Genomic DNA, 14798 nt, shown 5'->3' with positions numbered 1-14798 from the left:
TGTAGGTAACAATTTTCTAGGAAGAAGAAAAAAAATGCTTCTTTTGATAATCTTGCGAACGTTTTCTTCAATTTTATTACAAAACATTAATTTATAGAATTTAATAATAAGCACATTTTCTTAAAGGTTAATATTGTTTTGCTTTATTAATATGGTTATTTTTATACTGAAAACAATTTTGAGAAACATTACGTAATGATTAAACTAAAGTTGAAACGAGATTTCTATAAAATTATAATTGTTAATCTGTACTATTTCATAAATTACAGGAAGTGGACAAAATATTTAATTTTATATAATAAATATTCTATTCAAATTTTCGATTCTATTCATGTGTTTTTTTTTATGTTTTGTTTGTTTTATTACATAATTGTTGCAATAAAAATTGTTATTATATTTAATTTTTTTTTAATAAAAATTTAAAGGTATGGTAATTCATTAAATAACTTATACAATAGTTTATAAATTATTACAAATAAATAGTTGCAATAATTGTGAAATTTCCTGCAATTTTACTTTATTTAGGTATAATTTATTGTATAGGCAACCAAATTGACTTACGTATTGGAAAGAAATCTAGGTCTTAATGAACTTCTCTTTTCCCCTTCCGCTTCACATAGCTGTACACTTTTGCCAGCCATTACTTTTGTTAATTGATGATTGCCCTTTGCAATCCTAATACATTTTAATAGACACATATAGACTTTTACATTTTTCTAGCTAATTAGAGACCGAACTGATGTCGGTAGAGAGACATTGTTTCTGATCAATTCACTATATAGAGTTTCGGATGCTTGTCGATATTGATTGCATACAAAAAATATGTTAACAAGCGAACCCATAGCTGCATCTATCAGAGTCCTGCCACCCGACTCTGGCCAAATTTAAAGAGCCTAGCATTTGTCCAGATCTCAAACGACTGAGTACTGCAATGTTCGATTTCCTGCTGAACCCCATCCTCAACAACCATGGGTGCTTCACTCTAAAATCTTCGTTGCCATTCTAGTATTGCGTACGCTCTGACATGCGGGTATGTGTCTGTGTAGTGAACTTGATGTTGATGATCTCGCGTCGATGACCTATTCCTGCCGGAGCTTCCGTTTCCTCGTTATCTAGGATACCCTGGTGGCTGGGCACCCAACATAAAACAACAACTCCCCCGTCAGTTTCAATGTTTCTTATCTGAGCCAAGATTGCAACAACCCAGTGATTAGTCTTAACCGTCTTTGACTGGCTATTGTTGGACTCGTTAGCACTCTTCGAATCCGAGATTATGGCTCTCTGATCCACTATTCTTCTGAATGAATCCCTTGTCCTTGTCCATTTTAAAATATTCAGTGGGGTGAAGCGCAAGGCTCCTATGCAGATTCTCAGACACTGGTTTGGGATTCTGACAAGTTGGTCGTGCAGTAGAGGCCATATAATATCATCAGAGAGGTATAGCATAAGAGCGCTTCTTTCCGCTACCAATCAGCACCAAATCATCGGCACATGCCATGAGTTTAGTGCTGCCCACGGTCGTCCTGTGGATATTACGTCGACAGTTTCTGTCTCTGGTTAGTGCAATAACTATATTGACTAACCGAGGAGGGAGCTGGTAGCTCTAGAGTTCCCGCATTAGAATATTCGATGCTATGTTGTTGTATGCGGCTCTGATATCCAAGAACACAACAATTAGATCCTTCCCAGCCGCGAGTTCTCGATAAATTTCCGCCACTCCATAAATGTTGTCCAATGTGCTTCTAACTCTGAGAAACCAGCAAAAGTAGGTTCAAATACGTTATTTATTTCGCACCAGCGGTCTAGACGCTTTTTGATCAGAAACTCTTTCTTATGCATGATAATAAAGTGATCGGTCTGTAGTTGATTGTCTCCTGTGGTGCGAATCCTCGCTTTAAAATCGGCACTATGTGTGCCTCCTTTCATCATACGGTATGAGACCCTATCAAGAACAACCGCTTTTGCGGATTTTACTAAAAGTTCCAATTCTGAGAGTGTAGAAGGTTTTGTGAGATCGGTAGTGATACGACCTCTGGTTCAAAACTTGGTGGGGTAAGTGCAACGAGGAAATCTTGTCTCCATTTGTTGTCTCCATTGACAATTGTTGACTTACGATTGAACCTTCTAATCTTCTTCCAAATACCAGCGGCTGATATCTCCCTCCCTATTTATATTTTGGACGATTTTATGGGGTGGTAAAAGTCTGAATCAGCTGTAAATATCACAGTTGATGCTTCTTGCAGAAGAAATGGGATGGAAATAGAGGGGGGATTGAGTTCTTAATATATATGCGAATGTTTGCTTATTGGACATTTGTTCGGTTGGTACGTCGCTAGGCACAGAGTCTTGTCTATATAGGATTGTAGGAAATGCACGACTATATTGACCCCTCGACGAGTTTTTATCTGTTAGCTTGTTGGTAAATTTGTCTGCCTCGTAGAAAAGACATAAGCAATTAACCATGTCCTCTTTAAAGGTTTTCTGACTAAGGTATTTTATGCAGACTTTATCAGCTAGGCGAAGATTTTGTTCATTGGTTAAATGTGCTCTTCTACAGTACAGACAAGTAGGATTGTCTTTGTTGGGGAATAGATTCAGACTGTGGTCTTTGGCGCATGCTGGTCAACGTATGTTTGAACTATTGAAAATAGCAGTGACACCCTAAGCATTGGATAACCCTATGCACGTACAACTCCACCACTCTATTGTTATAAGATATATTAATGTGTTTCGGAAGCCTCTTACCATAGAAAGTACTTATTAATGAATTACTCGGCACATAAATTGTACTACCGTCCTCATTGATCAATTTCCCATTTATCCTTTCGATCTTTATGATATTAATTCCATCTGCGCATCTTTAATTTCCTTCACGAGTTATGCTTCGGAAAAGCCTCTATCTATATTACGAACAATTCCTTTGCAATGTACTCTTTCAGTTTTTCGTTACTAAGAAACGATAATCTCAAAAATATGTTAGCAATTTCAGCTAAATTACACTTTACTTATAAATTTTAAGTGGCACATCATGACTTTGTGATGCCCTAGGCGCAACCTGAGAATGAGATGATTCATTAATATAAACAAAGCAGAAAATCATAACGTTTTTTAATTTTGGAATAAAAAATATTCTTAGGTACTAGAAAAAAAAACACATTCTTAGGTAAAAAAAAATACACAATAAAGATGAACAGTGTTCGAGAGGTGCTCGTTTAAAGTGGAACTTCCACAATCTTACAATTGAACAACATCATTTTCTATAAACATAGGTGACAAATTGCTCAGACGTAATTGACTCATTGAATTAAGTAAATAATTTTTAACCCGTTTAAGTACGGATAATGAACGTTCACCACTTGCATTGCAGATAGACATTGTCAAAAAGAATCTCAAAATAGTTTCTACATTGGGAAACGTAGACTACAGTCCGTCAATTAATAATTTATATATATCGATGTTTAATGTCGTATTTCAACGATAATTCACACATTCAGTCATTTCATCGCTACTCATTTTATCATTTAAAAAAAAAACTTGAAAATCGTTCAAAACATCGCTGTAGACAGTGGATCTCCTGAATACATCACATATTAATTTATGTATATTAACTATAAACTGCAATGTTCCTTTTTTTTACATCATTATTTTTCTTCAATCATATATTCAAATTTTTGTCTTGCGTCCTTTATAAAATCGGAAAGATATTTCTGAAGATTTTCCCCATGGAGTAAATTCCATCCTCTGCAACAGTTTGTCCCACAATACAGTCATTAAGGCTATTTCATAATTATCATTTTTTGCCTCTAAGTTACTCATTGGTTTTTACGTTTTGCTTATAGCGGATGTCTAGACATCGGCTAAATGGATGAATTGTTGTCTTCTGAGGGTTCTAAATTAATCGTAAATAGACCTACGAAGAAAAAGAAAATCCATATTCTTAAATTTGATTAATTCTAAGACTGTGTCTTTAATCTGGAAGGGAATTTGGATCGATTTACCCGACAGTGTCTTTTATTATTATAAATTTCTACGATAACTTTTATTTATTTCGATATAGTCGGGATTTTGATTGTCGGGATTATGGTAGTCGGAATTTTGACATAGTCGGGATTTTAAGCGTCGGAATTTCGAATGTCGGGATTTCGATACACTCGAGTTTTCGAACGTCGGGATTTCAATATTCGATTGTCTGGGTTGCGATATAGAATATGTTTATAGACCGCATGTAGGGAATATGGAATAGAATCACACTAGGAAGTGACTTATTCCGCTGCTGCTAGATGTCGGTCCCGGACACACGTGCACTCACGATTGCTAGAGACGAACTAGTCTATAGGATTTATGTTAACATATATTATCATGATACAAATATATTATAACAATCAATGGTTCTTTGTATCATAAAATCTGATGGGATTTTCTCTTATCAATAATAAAAGTCTATTGTGTACCAAAAGGATAGAAGAAAGAAATTAATGAAATTTAGAATTTCAAGTATTTTGCATAAATCAATTGGAATAATTATAATAGCTATTTTGTCAATTGTTATCTAATTAATCCGAGTACCAACTGAAAATAGGATACTAAAATAAATATGTTATGATAGTGATAGCCACTCGGTAAAACAATGCTAATTTTAGACTTGTCATAATTGATGACTATGATAGTACACTTCAATATCGATTATGTCATTAATATGAAACAACAATTATATTTCATTTTTGAATGAATAATAGTGTAAAATAAATTATCTATTTTCTAAATAAAAACCTTTAGCGGTTGCATATTTAAAAAAAATGTTGATTTAATATTCAATATTTATTGCGGCTAATTTAGTCTAGATCTCCGCTCAATCAAACAGTGTTAATCCAGGGCCCCCAAAATGTGTTAGCCCAGGGCCCCCGAAGTTAACGATTTGCCGCTGCTATTGAGCACTGGTTTTCTTCCATCCCCTTAATAAATCTTCTTATTTTACTAAATTAATTAGTTATCATCAATTTTGTGTCATGTAGATATAAAAGTATCACCTTTCTATACTAGTTAACTTATAAACAAATTCAATTTAGTTTATTCAATGTGGTAGGTTTAGATAATAACATGATTTTATAATTTTTGTCGTTAGACTGCAGTTTTCTCTATCCGCGATAGTTCATATCGTTTTATATTGGAAATGCTTTAGTATTGCAATGCCGGCTTTTTTCTTTGAAGCCTATTGAAACGAGACTTATTTTATTAATAATTATTTTAAATTAAAAAAGAAACATACATTACATTTATGTAATCGTAACAGAATATAGACCTGCAACACTTTGTAAAGTACAGATCTTTTTTCGTCTTAAAAGTGATATTGTTAAAAAAGAATAAGATGATTATTATCAAAAATACTAACATCAAATATTACACAGATATTTAAATGATTTGAAACTTAATGATTTTAAATATTTCACCGATGTTCGGTAGATTATCACATCCAAGTACTTTATCTTTAGGTAAACACCATGCATCATGTATCTTACAGTGTATTCGACTTTTTTTGTATTCAACGGTTAAGTAAGTTAAGTAATAATACATTTTTAAATAACGTATCTCATATCTATGAATAACTCGGAATATTTCCCAGACGGCTAGGACAGCTTGTTATTGGTCTTCAATTACATACAATCTTATCTAAAGCAATTGAATTAGCGCTGGAACAAAAAAAATCATTTATATTTATATATAACTTGATCTGATGTCAGCAGTACTGTTATGTTTTATTTTCTTTATTGCGTCCATTTAAAACAAAACGTTACACAATTCATCAAGAGAAACTGCATAGAACAATATTTATTTTATATTATATTAATGCAATGAGAAACTAAACCATATACAAATATTGTTTGCCATGAACGATGTTTTCTTGTGTGATTTTTTTTTTTGCTTAAAAACGTTAATTATTAATTAAACAGTGTTGTTATACTTAATGTTATTTAGTTAAGCACGTTATTGTAGTTTGGATCTGGTTTTGCTCTGAGTTTTCTCATTACTGGTAATCGGCTAAGATGCTTTAAATCGTGTGTGTTTTGTGTATGTGCAAGGTGTACCTGTTCAGGCATTTAATTGATATCTATATAAAATGCAACATAAAATGCGTAACTTTAAACAAATTATTATGATTTTTTGTTAGTTTTTAATATAAAATAAAGATATATTCTTTGTAGTTATATCATTGCTATTTGTTTTGACTTTCAAATAGTTATTTGCTTTGTCTCTGCAATTAAAATTTTGACACGGAATATCAATGTAGTTCATCGGCAGATAATAATCATAATCTGACAGAAATATAACAGCTTTTGACGTACTTTTTAGATAATTTAAAAAAAACAACTATTTTTTCTGGATATGTGTCAAGGTCAATCACATTCCTATCAGTCCGAATTTGTACTAAATGCATTTGCAATTATCCGCGCAAACAATTCACTTTCAAGTACCTTCAATCAGCAAACATTAATCCTGATAATGCTGTACGCCATTGCTAATTTTACGATTACTCATTCACATTTTCTCTCTACAACCATTATATTTAGGCACCTGCAAATAGTCATGAAATGCGTTCGTTATATTATCCATACTACATATATTGTTAACATAAAACACTTACCTTTTTGATACCATATAGTATAAAAAGTTTATATTAAATTTTTTAAATTTGTTTTCAGTTTATTTTTCTCGCACGAAAATTATTAGAGATAAAATAGTTTATTTGATTACTATTGAATAATAATTGGAAATATCGTGTACGATTCCAATTTGAAGTATGGGCATTTTTGTAAATATCTGACGAATGAAGCTTATGATTAATACCTTTTTACAATTTGTACAAAAAAAGGCATATTGCACTAGCCATAAAAGTATTTCGTCGATGCTGACATCCCACCATACTGTTTTTAGAATATAAAAAATATAGTCCATATATATATATAAACATTTTATCATATAATCGCAATGATGCAGATAAATTCGTCAATTGCACTTTACATGATTGTAACACCAATTTATTATTGATTGAGCAGGCCTGTGATAAATATCCCGTATCGATCTCGAAGAACAAGAAGTGCAAATATATTTCTTTGGTGCGATGGCTGCTATCGAGGAGAAAGATGAGAGCAAAGAGGAATCCAGTGGAATGAGCTGCTGTGATAGAGTGAAGTGGTTCATACAAAATGTGACCGTGGAACCGCTGATGCTCTGCTACATCTTACCCAGCGTGCTGGCGGAGTTGGCGATGCAAAACTTGAATTTGGAAAAAGCGTGCAGAGTCGATTTGCAATATGATAATAGCACGTGCGATGCTATGTACGTTAGGAACGCGACGGGATACACGAAGGACGAAGAAGCTACGGTTCAGAAACTCGTGGCTACTATGACAGCCATCCGGAATATCTTCCAGAGCATTCTTCCTTGCATCGTGCTGGTATTCATAGGATCTTGGAGCGACAGATATAAAAGACGACTTCCGTGCATTCTAATTCCAATAGCAGGAGAGATATTCGCAATCATTGGATTCATTTTGCTCACCTACTTCTTCTACGAGCTTCCGATCATCTTCAATATTTTAGTGCACGGTATCATTCCGGGATTATCGGGAGGTTGGGCCGTCATGTTTATGGGTGCGAACGCGTACATCTGTGACATCTCCAGCATTGAAACAAGAACCGTGAGGATCGGAGCCTTGACCATCTTGTCTAACGCTTCGATTCCAATTGGAATAGCCGTGAGCGGGATACTCCTGATGAACTTCGGTTTCTACGTGACTTTCAGCTTTGCGTTGGGTTTGCTGACAATTGGATTCTTCTACGGAATGTTCGTCGTTAAAGAAAACTCCAAGGAATTCGACTTCAATAAGAAACAACGTTTTGCGTGTTTGAGAGATTTCTTCAAATTCAGTTACGTGAAGGAAACGATGGTTGTTGCCTTTAAGGCTAGAGAGAAAAATTTTCGAAGCAGGATCATGGTTTGCTTACTTTTGATTATGCTGATCGTGGGCCCTCTTCATGGTAAAAGCAATTTTACAAAAATAATAATCAACAAATAATAATTTATTTCTTTATTTATTAGGAGAAATGACTGTGATGTATCTATTTTTAAGATACAAATTTGGATGGAACGAAACAGACTACGGTATATTTTTAACTGTCCATTTCTTAATACAAATTAGTGGTACGTAAAGAGTATTAAAGAAGAACAATAATTTTCATTCAATTAACAACAATTAATTTGTATTTAGGTACTGCTTTTTCCTTGTACATCCTCTCCAAAAGATTTAAAATTCACGATGCCGTCATTGGAGCTCTTGCAGCATTTTGCAAAGTCGTAGCTTGCATCGTTATGGCCTTTGCACCCACAGCAATTTACTTTTATTTAGGTAAATCAATTAGCATTTCAATTTATCAACTATTTTTAACAACCACATTTTTAGGTATCGCTATTGAAGCTTTACACGGTGCCTCCTTCGTAGCAATGAGAGCAATCATCTCTAAGCTGGTACCGCCGAACGAGTTAGGTAATTCCTAACAAAATAATAAGAAATATCAAATGACATGAATTTAATTTCAGGCAAGGTTTATTCACTGATGGGAGCTTCGGAAGCACTGATGCCGTTGATCTATGGTCCACTTTTCGGATTGATTTATAGACAAACAATTGATATCTTCCCCAGTGCATTTTATTTTATTGGAGCTATTTTGACAGCGCCATGCATTTTCATCTTTCTGTATGTTAAATTATTTACAGTTCACCTGAACTTACCACAATAATTATTTATTATTTTTTTAAGGTGGTTGTATAACCAGTACAAGCTTGATGATGCCCAAAAAGAGAAAGAAGTTGAATTGGCTGTAGAACTTTTAGCAATAACTGAAGCCGACGCCACCGTGAACACTTAGTTAATATATTGTTTTTCCCTTTATCTTAAATCACGATTATATAGTTCATGATTCTCTGTGATAGTAGAATATGCTTTTATAATTGGGAAGGTACAAACTATTATTATTATTATTATTGTGTTCATTTTTTTAATAAATTTTCGAAATTTTTTGTATTATATTTAGAATTGGTATTTTTATTTTTAACCTTATCTGTAATTATGTTCTTTTATTGGAGTTTATTACATCGATTGCAATATCTACGAATTGTTTATAAGGTTCTTCAGTTGTATTAATGAGTAATTAAGACTTAATACTTAAATAGATCTTTTCTCTTCCAATCCATCCTATAATAAATTATCTAAAAGATTATACGTACAAACATATATTCACCTGTAGCGCTAACTACTAAGATTAAAGTATGAAATAAAATAAACAGAATAAATTACGTACTTTAAAATTCTGTCATACACAGATGGTCGTCACAATTATTTGTAGAAAAAAAAAAGAATCAAATAAACGTATTTATGATAAAATTGTATTATTCAGTTAGAACTTCCTTAGTTTTATCAAAAAACTAACATTGGTGTTTAAATATAATTAATCTCATTTCGTTGACCAATGTCACAACCAGTGGACTGTAGGAAAATATTTTTCATATAGAAATTGTAATTATTTTAAAAACTATTAAAGCGTACGCAAAATTAGATTTCTTAAATCTTTAGCAACATAGAGTGAAAAACAACAGAAGACAATTTTAGTTTTCTTATCTGCTATATTTATTTATATTCTATCTCCTGAATGGTATGCAATGTGCGTAAAAAAAATAAACAACTAACAATCATAAAATATACAAACAGTAAATTTAAAAACAAACCTAAAAGCTATTAATATTTTGTTTTTACTATATTTTCAATATCACTAAAGTGGTGCATCTCTTGTATGCCTTAATTACAAGCAATTGAATTTCTTTTAAAGTATAATTATTATGTTTTAATTAAATTGGAATTAGCATGCAACAAATTAAAAAGAAACAATAATAAAATATGGTAAACAGTAAATTTCATGAGCATTATTTTAAATTTAATACTGGTCTTCCCCCAATGAATCTTCCTCGTCGCCACCTGAATCGGCGCCAACTTCTTCGTAATCCTTCTCCAAAGCGGCCAAATCTTCGCGAGCCTCGGAGAATTCTCCTTCTTCCATGCCCTCTCCCACGTACCAATGGACAAAAGCCCTTTTGGCATACATCAAATCGAACTTGTGGTTCAACCTGGCCCAAGCGTCTGCAATTGCTGTGGTATTTGATAACATACATACGGCTCTTTGTACCTGGCGTTACAGATGTTATTATTTATTGTTAAGTATTAGGTAGGTTGCTTACTTTTGCCAAATCTCCTCCAGGTACTACGGTGGGTGGTTGATAGTTAATACCAACTTTAAATCCGGTTGGACACCAATCGACAAATTGAATGGTTCTTCGAGTTTTAATTGTCCCGATGGCCGCGTTCACATCTTTCGGAACGACGTCTCCTCTGTACAGCATGCAGCAAGCCATGTACTTTCCTCGACGAGGATCACATTTCACCATCTATATGGCAAAGTTTAATCACTGATTTTCTTCTTGAAATAGGTATTACTCACCTGGTTGTTGGGTTCGAAGCACGCGTTTGTGATTTCGGCTACTGAGATTTGTTCGTGGTAGGCTTTCGCTGCTGAAATGATTGGTGCATAAGTCACCAATGGGAAATGTATACGTGGATAAGGAACTAAATTCGTTTGGAATTCCGTAAGATCGACGTTCATGGCTCCATCGAATCTAAAAATGTTTTGTATATGTTACATTTTATGTTTTTAACAACATGTTTTGATTTTTTTTTGGAGATTCACCTCAAAGATGCGGTCGTAGATGAAACGATCTGACTGATGAGTCTGTTGAGATTCAAGTATCCTGGTCTAGGGATATCCAAATTCTTCAAGCAGATATCGTAGATTGCTTCATTGTCTACCATAAAGGCGCAATCGGAGTGTTCAAGGGTGGTGTGCGTGGTAAGGATCGAATTGTAGGGCTCCACCACAGCAGTTGAGACCTGAGGCGCCGGGTAAACGGCAAATTCCAGTTTGCTCTTCTTTCCGTAATCCACTGACAACCTTTCCATCAAAAGGGAAGTAAAACCGGAACCGGTCCCTCCTCCGAAAGAGTGGAAGATCAGGAAACCCTGGAGTCCTTGACATTGATCCGCAAGTTTGCGAATCCTATCAGATACCTGATCGATGAGCTCTTTCCCGATGGTGTAATGACCACGAGCGTAATTGTTGGCTGCATCTTCCTTTCCGGTTATCAACTGCTCTGGATGGTACAGTTCACGATAAGGACCCACCCTTACTGAATCTAAAGTGAGAATTAATTATTTAGCACCTCGATCCAAAGTTAATTCGTCCTTATATGTATCTACCTACGACCGTTGGTTCAAGATCCACAAAAACAGATCTGGGGACGTGTTTCCCGGAACCGGTGGATGAGAAGAAAGTGTTGAAGCTATCATCATTAACTTTCTTTTCTTTCAAATATTCCTCGTTGAAATAACCATCTTTCTTTAAGCCGTGTTCTAAACAATACAACTCCCAACAGGCATTGCCTATTTGAACACCAGCTTGGCCGACGTGCACGGAAATTACTTCACGCTACAATTAAAAGGAAGAAAACAAAATTATTTCTTACTATAATATTAATAGCAAAAAAAAAACTTTTCTACAATGAAATGCAAAACGACAAACGAATCGTATTTTTTGTGGTACAATGTGGTGAAGTGTATTTAAAATACAGTAATTGAAGGTTTGCTATTTAAATAAGAAATATTTTCTGATTAATGTGAACTTACCATTTTTTCAGTAAAAAAACGTTGACCGAATATAAAATTATTTTCTAATGTAGAGATTAAATCGTCGGTTGGAGGTGATGGATTCTTCAGTACCGGTCTACGGTAAGTGACTGGAGTTGAGCGCGCAAATCTACCAGTACACCTTTCGTCTTGCGCCCCCCTCGACGGTTTTGCAGCTTCTTTTTGTAAGTATAAAGAAAAGGGGATTTACTTTGTGCTTTGAATTTAATATTTATATATACCTATGAACTGTACTAAAATATTTATCATATAATACAATGTATTTTTTTAGAAATTGTAATATATTTTTAAAATTATTATAGTGTATGGAAAATTAGATTTGCTAAGTCTTTAGCTAATTTTAGAAAAAATAAATTGAAAAATAACTGAACTCAATTATAGAATTCTTATCTGCTGTATTTATTTATATTCTATCTTCTGAATGTTACGCAATGTAATTAACAAAAAGAAACAACGAACAATCATAAAATATACAAACAGTAAATTTAAAACCAAAACTAAAAAGTTATTAATTTTTTTTTTACAAAATTTTCAATATCACTAAAGTGATGCATCTCTTGTATGCCTTAATTACAAGTAATTGAATTATTTTTTTGTAGTATAATTATTATGTTTTAACTTAGAATGGAATTAGCATGCAACAAATTAAAAAGAAACAATAATAAAATATGGTAAAAAGTAAATTTCACGAGCATTATTTCAAATTTAAAACTGATCTTCCCCCAATGAATCTTCCTCGTCGCCACCGGAATCGGCGCCAACTTCTTCGTAATCCTTCTCCAAAGCAGCTAAATCTTCGCGAGCCTCGGAGAATTCTCCTTCTTCCATGCCCTCTCCCACGTACCAATGGACGAAAGCCCTTTTAGCATACATCAAATCGAACTTATGATTTAATCTAGCCCAAGCGTCGGCGATGGCTGTGGTATTGGATAACATGCATACGGCTCGTTGTACCTGGCGTAACAGATGTTATTATTTATTGTTAAGTATTAGGTGGGTTGCTTACCTTAGCCAAATCTCCGCCAGGTACTACAGTGGGTGGTTGATAGTTAATACCAACTTTGAATCCAGTTGGACACCAATCAACAAATTGAATGGTTCTTCTAGTTTTGATTGTGGCGATGGCCGCGTTCACATCTTTCGGAACGACATCTCCTCTGTACAGCATGCAGCAAGCCATGTACTTTCCTCGGCGAGGATCACATTTCACCATCTATATGGCAAAGTTTAATCACTGATTTTCTTCTTGAAATAGGTATTACTCACCTGGTTGTTGGGTTCGAAGCACGCATTTGTGATTTCGGCTACTGAGATTTGTTCGTGGTAGGCTTTCGCTGCTGAAATGATTGGTGCATAAGTCACTAATGGGAAATGTATACGTGGGTATGGAACCAAATTCGTTTGGAATTCCGTAAGATCGACGTTCATGGCTCCATCGAATCTAAAAAAATGTTGTATTTGTTATATTTTATGTTTTTAACAACATTTTTTGATTTTTTTTTGGGAAATTCACCTCAAAGATGCGGTCGTAGATGAAACGATCTGACCGATGAGCCTATTCAGATTCAAGTATCCGGGTCTGGGGATATCCAAATTCTTCAAGCAGATATCGTAGATTGCTTCATTGTCTACCATGAAGGCGCAATCGGAGTGTTCAAGGGTAGTGTGCGTGGTAAGGATCGAATTGTACGGTTCCACCACAGCAGTTGAGACCTGAGGTGCCGGGTAAATGGCGAATTCTAGTTTGCTCTTCTTTCCGTAATCTACTGACAACCTTTCCATCAAAAGGGAAGTAAAACCGGAACCGGTTCCTCCTCCGAAAGAATGGAAGATCAGGAAACCCTGAAGTCCTTGACATTGATCCGCCAGTTTGCGAATCCTATCAGATACCTGATCGATGAGCTCTTTCCCGATGGTGTAATGACCACGAGCGTAATTGTTGGCTGCATCTTCTTTTCCGGTTATCAACTGCTCTGGATGGTAAAGTTCACGATAAGGACCCACCCTTACAGAATCTAAAGTGAGAATTTGTCATATAGCACTTCGATCTAAAGTTAATTCGTCCTTTTATATATTTACCTACGACCGTTGGTTCAAGATCCACAAAAACAGATCTGGGAACGTGCTTTCCGGAACCGGTGGGTGAGAAGAAAGTATTAAAGCTATCATCGTCACTTTTCTTCTCTTTCAGATATTCCTCGTTGAAAAATCCATCTTTCTTTAAGCCGTGTTCTAAACAATACAACTCCCAACAGGCATTGCCGATTTGGACACCAGCTTGGCCGACGTGCACGGAAATTACTTCACGCTTCAATTAAAAGGAAGAAAACAAAATCATTTCTTAATATATAATAAAAAAAACTTCGCTACATTGAAATGCGAAGCGACAAACGAAACGTAATTTTTGTGAAATATATTTGTAATTGAAGTTTTGCTATTTAAATAAGAAATATTTTATGAGTAATGTGAACTTACCATTTTTTTATTAAAGGAACTTTGACCGAATTTAAAATTATTATCTAGCGTAGAGATTAAATCGTCAGTTGGAGGTGATTGATTCTTCAGCAGCGGTGTACGGTAAGTGACTGAATTTGTGCGAGTAAATCTACCAGTACACCTTTCGTCTTGTGCCCCCTTCAACGGTTTTGCAGCTCCTTTTTGTATGAATAAAGAAAAGGGGATTTACTTTGTGCATTGAATTTCGATACAAAAGTTTTCCATCCTCTACTTCTCCCTGTATATTTCTCTCTATCTCTCTCCTCTTTGTAAAATAATTCATATTCAAGTTCATTCTTCAAATATATAGGTCTTCATACAGACTGCATGGAAACTTATAAAACATAAGTCGTCAAACTATTTATAACTAACGTTATGAAGGAATGCAAGAATTGAATGGATTTTAATCGTTTAATATTATTTATTAGCATTGATAATAATAATTTACACATCATAATATGATTATTATTCACTTCGAAATTGAAAAAACAAACAC

The 14798-nt window shown here is 34.4% G+C and overlaps 3 protein-coding genes across 4 annotated transcripts; 1 reads left to right on the top strand and 2 right to left on the bottom strand.

Annotated features, from left to right (window-relative positions):
* The first annotated feature begins 1537 nt into the window (after positions 1–1537).
* LOC108562461 lies at positions 1538–9011 on the top strand. 2 transcript variants are annotated; one of them, XM_017920811.1, is made up of 7 exons: positions 1538–1765; positions 7053–8036; positions 8098–8199; positions 8267–8404; positions 8459–8542; positions 8596–8752; positions 8816–9011. In XM_017920811.1, the coding sequence occupies exons 2-7, from the start codon at positions 7118–7120 to the stop codon at positions 8922–8924; spliced, it is 1509 nt and encodes a 502-aa protein (XP_017776300.1). In that variant the 5' UTR covers positions 1538–1765; positions 7053–7117; the 3' UTR covers positions 8925–9011. The 2 variants fall into 2 exon arrangements, with proteins under 2 accessions (XP_017776300.1, XP_017776302.1); XM_017920813.1 differs by lacking the exon at positions 1538–1765 and having other exon boundaries at positions 6822–8036.
* A 647-nt stretch (positions 9012–9658) lies between these two features.
* LOC108562471 (tubulin alpha-8 chain-like) lies at positions 9659–11923 on the bottom strand. The gene is made up of 6 exons (XM_017920826.1): positions 11786–11923; positions 11360–11588; positions 10794–11295; positions 10548–10722; positions 10288–10494; positions 9659–10235 (listed from the first exon to the last, which is right to left on the bottom strand). Exons 1-6 carry the CDS (start codon positions 11786–11788, stop codon positions 9987–9989), a joined length of 1365 nt encoding a protein of 454 aa, XP_017776315.1. The 5' UTR covers positions 11789–11923; the 3' UTR covers positions 9659–9986.
* A 329-nt stretch (positions 11924–12252) lies between these two features.
* On the bottom strand, positions 12253–14416 carry LOC108562472 (tubulin alpha-8 chain-like). Its single transcript, XM_017920827.1, has 6 exons — positions 14282–14416; positions 13886–14114; positions 13320–13821; positions 13073–13247; positions 12813–13019; positions 12253–12760 (listed from the first exon to the last, which is right to left on the bottom strand). Exons 1-6 carry the CDS (start codon positions 14282–14284, stop codon positions 12512–12514), a joined length of 1365 nt encoding a protein of 454 aa, XP_017776316.1. The 5' UTR covers positions 14285–14416; the 3' UTR covers positions 12253–12511.
* Between the last annotated feature and the right edge of the window lie 382 nt (positions 14417–14798).

The sequence above is a fragment of the Nicrophorus vespilloides genome, unplaced genomic scaffold, assembly GCF_001412225.1.
Source record: "Nicrophorus vespilloides isolate i.1.1-1 unplaced genomic scaffold, Nicve_v1.0, whole genome shotgun sequence".
Taxonomy (NCBI): Eukaryota; Metazoa; Arthropoda; class Insecta; order Coleoptera; family Silphidae; genus Nicrophorus; species Nicrophorus vespilloides.
The sequence above is the reverse complement of the archived record's forward strand: the minus strand, read 5'-3'. Positions and strand labels throughout refer to the sequence as shown.